A 5,814-nucleotide genomic window follows, 5' to 3' on the forward strand; every position below is an offset into this window, starting at 1 on the left:
TCAGGCAGAGAAGGACAGACACCATATGTTTGCACTCATAGGTCTAACAGGAAATTTTCAGAATGATCTAGCTTCAAGAAAAGCAAGCAGTTAGTAGTGCTTAAGAAAAATTGATTCAGTATTTTGGATAGTTGATACCTGTCACAACACAGCATTTTATATACTGTTAAGTGAAACTGTTATACAATCTAAGTTTATTTTGGGAGTGTTTGCTGTATCATTGGATTTAATGAAATGTTTAGAGGTGTAGTAGGCATGACTTTGAGTAGATAATGAAAGAAAATGCAAAATGCTAATTGATTCATGATGTGGTTTCATCTTAGCTTGGGCAAACCATGCAGTATTTAACACGTAGTAGCAGAATATTTACTATTGAAGCTTGAAAAGATGTGAGTTCTTTGTGTGCAATCTTTCATTTATGCATGTGAGAGGGTTTTCTTTTTTTAATATTTTTACATTGTAGTACTTGTTTTCCTTGTTGGGGGTGTTTGCTTATTTAATACATTCCGTCAGGACAGAAAAAAATAAATAAATAAAAAATAAAAAATAAAAAAGGCATCATTTCAGAGCAGTGCTGTATCATTAAAACTTACTGCCCCCCAAAAGCGGTCTCGGCAGAATGGGAGGAGTGCCCGGCTGCCTCCATGGATAGAGCATGGGATTCCTGATCCTGGGGCAGTGAGTTCAAGCCCCAGGTCAGAAATAGAGCTCAGCTTTAAAAAAAAAGAACAAGAAGAAGAAGAAGATAACAACAATGAGTTTAAAAGCATCTGGACAAATACAGAAAGTGAAATAAACCTTTTCTTGGATGATGGGATCCGTGTATACAGCAGGCCCTTGCTCTGAAGCCCTGCTGGTCCCGAACCCTGGAAAACAGGACCCTGGAGGCAGGGTTCACACACCCAGGATACAGTGGAGCTGGTGTGAGGCTTTACCACGCTACAGGCTCAAGGGTGAGGCAGAGCACCCCAATTCTGGCAAGCCAATAACGTAACGTCCTATTCTGGAAGCCCTCAGGACGGCCCGCTCAAGAGGCATCCACAGGCAGCCTGCCGTTCAGGGCTGTCGGGATCTCTAACATCCACACCATGGAGAACACCAGCCAGCGAAGCCACTTAGCCAGGAGGGCCATGTGGCCACAGGACCGAGTTCAGATCTGACCAGGAGCTCCCAGACTGCAAAGTCATTCTGCAGTGTGACAACACACTTACTGCTTTCAGACTTTCTACGATTGGTCATTTCTTCCACTCGCCAAATGATTTGTTACTGCTGCCTGCGTGGGTCCCTGATGCCGGGGAAGGGGCTTCTACAGAGGAGCAGGAGACAAGGTCCCCGACACTCAGAACGCTGGAGGAGGCACAGCGGAGAGGAAAGAACACGAAATTTTGCGGCAGCTTCAGCCATCTCTCCAGCCCCATGTGCACCCTTGCAATGTGACCTTGACACTCCCCCCCACCCCCCACCGAAGAATGAAGTCCACTTCTCCTCGCCTTGAATCTGAGCCAGCCTGTGGCCTGATCTGACCCACAGAATACGAAAATGACCCTCTGTAACTTTGGATACCAGGCCTTAAGAGTTTCTACCTTCACTGCTTGGAACACTCTCTTGAAAGCCAGCTGCCGGATCAAGGGCCATCTCCCTGTGAGGACATCCGAGCTACCCAGTGGGGAGAACCATCCTGTGGAGGACCAGCCATGCGAGTGATGCCTTCTAGGACCTTCCGGCCCAGCCCAGCCATGAAGCCAAATGAGTGAGCAGTCAACCTGGGAATGGCCCGGCCAAGCCCTGCCTGGATTCCTGGCCCCCGAATCATGAGCCGAGGAAACACAGATTGTTTTAAGCCGCTGAGTTTCCAGGTAGTTTGTCAAGCAGCAACAGATGCCTGAAACTAATTTGAAGCCAGGACACTAGGGCAGAGTCCTGGGTCTGGTCACACCTAGCCAGGTGGCCCGGGGTCAATGACGCCCCCGTGCCCTGCACAGCAACTTCCTCGTGTGTCAAATGAGAAGGGTGTGACAGGTGAGCTAAAGTGCCACCCAGTTGTGACAAAGGGCGAGGCCATCCGTGCTCTGTGTACAGAGGGGCAACTACTTCAGCGTCAGAAGGAACAACGGACCAGGAGACAAAAGTGCTGGATGGTTAACAGAGGGGGCAGCTACGTGGCCCATAGTAAATGCTCACTAAATCTCAGCCATAATCATACTGTCTTAGCAGTTCTGTGACTATGGACGAGTTAATCCCTTTGATCCCCAATTTTTTCACTGGAGAAAAGGAGATAAAACCACTATTTCCGTTTCTACATGAAGACAGCTCTCTGGGTGGGAAAGTCCCGGGCAAATCAAAAATCACCTACATGTGGAAGGCATAACTATGTTACTCATACTTGTGTGACCCTTTGCACCAAAGCCACTAGCAGCCTCCTCCTCACCCAGCCAGGGAGGCAGTCGGGAAATGGCACCGGCCACCAGGAAGACACCTTGGGAAAGCGAGACGCAGGTACAGAGGGGCCATACAAGCATTCAAGCCGAGTGAGGTTTTTACCACCCGCCCCCAGCAAGGATCAGTGGGCGAGGCATCCATGCAGAAGACGCAAATCAGGAGACCCCTCAGGAACAGCTACAGTCCGCGGGGACATCTGGGAACAGCCCAGCATTAAAAGTTTAAGTAATTTCCTACATCGGAGTCCGAGAGGTCAGCAGCCTGAGGTGCCCCACCAGTGAGCCGTGAATCAGACCACTGCCTGGCATACAGTGAATACTCCGTAAAAATGATTAAATAAGCACTGGACTGGGGAGTCGGAAGTCACAGTCCCCAGGATGGAATGCTGGCTTTGCCACCCACAGCTGAGTGCTGAGCCTAGATCCTCACTCATAAGACATGAGGAGACCCAGCTCTAGGGAAGGAGTAAGAACTCCATGAACTACTGCAGGTGAAAAACATCTAGGATTCCTCTTAATAATGAAATGCACAACGTTGTTTTCAAGTGCACACGCCCTCTGCCTCCCAGATGCCCTTCAACCCCAGCCACCACCTTTAAATCTCTGCAGGACCCTGAAAATGAGCGGCATCCATCCAAACAGTCACTTCACCCAGTGTTGATTCTGAAAAGCTGCCAGTCCTTGGGACAGAAAGGCATGGGCTCATTTTCCAAGGGTATCTGACAAGGCAGCAAGAATACATTTACATTTTACAGCCTGTGCTTTTCCAAAACAGGAGACGAATGTGGTGTGGATTTAACCCCGAAATCCCAGGGACTGTGCAGGTCCACCGACACTGCTCCAGTGGGAGGTGGAAGCCAGACAGAGGAGGCGCTTTCCCAGGAGACAAGAGAGCTTCACCTTCTCACACTACTCAGATCTAGACTGGCGGGGTCTGACTCTACTGGTGTCGAGCGGCAAACACGAAGGTCTGGGAGTTAGGACCCAGTCCTGAGCCCTGCCCTTCCTCCTCCACCTCGCAGAACTCAGAGCAGAACTCCTTGGTCCCCTAGGTCTCAGGGTTGCATTGGGAACACCGCCTGGACCAACCACGGCTCCCCCTCCTCTAAACAAGCATCACTGCGTGTGAACCCGGGGAAGCTCCTAGAGGCGCTACATCATGCAGCCCCCAGGCGTTTGCCTAGAAAAGAAACTGCATCAGGGGAAAGTGAAGGTAAGATCCAGCAAGCTGGAGGCCAGCCTCAAGCCCCAGGTTTCTCCAAGTCTGGTCCCAGTCACTTGCATGAAACCACCTGGAATGCTCATTAAAGTTACATAGTCCCAACCCCTCTCCGTCCCAACTCCCCAGATGTACCAGATTAGACTTGGGAGGGGGGATGGCAAGCATCAAACTTTTCCATACCCTCACCTGGTGAGTCTTAGGCATACCAGGTTCTGAGACCCACTTGGGACCAAAGGCAGAGACTGAGAAAAGAATAAAAAGGTATTTATTTATTTATCTATTTATGTATTCATTTATAGAATAAAAAGGTTTTAAAGCACTGTGATTCTGATCCCTGTTCTTGCCCTGGTTCCTGGGAGGCACGAGGGAGCCCCACAAGATGAAGCCAATCCGCCAGTTTCGGTACATCCAGGAAAACCGAATTGTGACCGTGATGAAAATTTCGTACTTGGAAAATGGAAAATTTGCTCACCAAAGCAACAGGCCTGGGCAAAAATTAACCCAAACATCCCATCTTAGAGCAACCAGGTCTATTCCCAGAGAAGCCAGATAAGATCTTGGCTACAGCCCCAAGCTGGTCCCAGTCATACCCAGTCATCCCACCGCAGGGTGTGGCGTGGGGGGTGAGGGGGAAGGGGGGCAGGGAGGGGACAGGGTGTCCTGGTGCTAGCAATGCTGGCCGGGAGAAGGCTATTCAGGGGGATTTTAAAAACAAAGGTTAAGATTCACCAAGTCACACGCCTCCATGAGAAGGAAAAAAAAATCTAAAGGTAACTGACTGCACTGGGCACATATCAGACACGCCAAAGATGTTTCCCAAATTGAAGGAAACAGCCACCTGACAGTCCTCCTTGCCTGAAATAACGCCCTGCATCCACGAAGTCATGAAGGGGGAGAAAAAGGAACAAAGAGTAAAACTGTCTCCACATTGAAAGTACTGCCTTTTCAAAACCAGCAAAAACCTAAAACAACAACCTACTCGGAGGGGCAGTACTTTCTGTCACTTATCGGTGACAGGCACACCTTAGGTGCTGAGAGACCCCAGGATCTTTGGGGTCAGGTGGCTTGAAGGAAAAGCAGCAGCGCTCTCCGCACCCGCTGGGGTTGCAAAACCCAGAAGCCTCACCCCGGGAAGTGCATCCCAGGGGGCCAGCCTTTATCCCGCACCTACCGGTCCAGTCCCGACGCCTGCGCCCCGCCCCCTCCCCCAAGGAGGGACCTGGTGGGGCTCCGGCCTTGGCCCTGAAAATTCCAGTCATCCCCGCTAAATTCTTCAGCAGCGGTGCCCTGCTAGCTGCTGAAACTTAACGTTACGCCACAAAACTAGCAAATGGGCAGCCTTCACCCCTCCCCCTCCCCCAATGACTGGCACTTGCAAAGGAGTCGTGGCAAATCAAGCATTTAAGAAGTGACTGCCACTTGGACTCGGTGATCTGGATTTTAAAACACACACACACACACACACACACACACACACACACACACACACACACACACACACACACACACACTCTCCTGTATTATTTTCCATGATCAGGAAGTAGGCATTCCCCCTTTAAAAGACCTTCCTGAAAACACCTCTCCCATAGGATCCCAGCAGGTAAATAACACCAGAGCTTCCCCAAAGCGATTCGAAAGAACCAGGGACCTGGCTGCGCTCCCCCCGCCGGCCTCTCCTCCGCGGAAGGAGGGATCGGGAAGTCGAGCTGTCCCAGGAGGTGACGACCGGGGGAGTCTGCAGGTGGGAGGAGGGGGCGAAGCAATGCCGCCCAAACTTCGCAGCTGCTCCGTAGCAGTTCTGGGCAGGAGCCCGCGGAATTCAGTCCCGGGAAGGGGAGTCACCTCCCTAACACGAAGGCCCCCACGGCGGCCCGCCCCGCCAGCCCGGCGTCCGCTCGGACGTGCCCGGCACGGGCAGTGCCCCCTCCCCCCACCCCCGGGACCCCTCACCTTGGCCTCGAAGCAGATGCCGTGCTGGAAGGCGTCTTCGTTGTGCAAGGGGATCCGCAGGTCGTGCCCATCGTCCACAAGGTTGTACTTGGTTTTGCTGGGCATGGTGACCCGCGGCGGACCGGCTCCCCCAGGGGCGGCAGCGGGAAGGGGCCGGCCAGATCGGGCCGGGAGCGGAGGGGAGTGGCGCGCGGCGGCCGCGGG

At 52.0% G+C, this 5,814-nt stretch overlaps 1 protein-coding gene across 3 annotated transcripts in view; it reads right to left on the reverse strand.

The window, feature by feature from the left end:
* Positions 1–5,790, reverse strand: part of NOS1AP (nitric oxide synthase 1 adaptor protein) — a 292,958-nt gene extending 287,168 nt beyond the window's left edge. For all 3 annotated transcript variants that reach the window (XM_029935726.1, XM_029935722.1, XM_029935721.1), the window contains exon 1: positions 5,611–5,790. In XM_029935726.1, the coding sequence (XP_029791586.1) occupies positions 5,611–5,715 (105 nt within the window). In that variant the 5' untranslated portion in view covers positions 5,716–5,790. The remainder of the gene's footprint in view (positions 1–5,610) is intronic.
* Between the last annotated feature and the right edge of the window lie 24 nt (positions 5,791–5,814).

Source organism: Suricata suricatta, chromosome 3 (assembly GCF_006229205.1).
Source record: "Suricata suricatta isolate VVHF042 chromosome 3, meerkat_22Aug2017_6uvM2_HiC, whole genome shotgun sequence".
NCBI lineage: Eukaryota > Metazoa > Chordata > Mammalia > Carnivora > Herpestidae > Suricata > Suricata suricatta.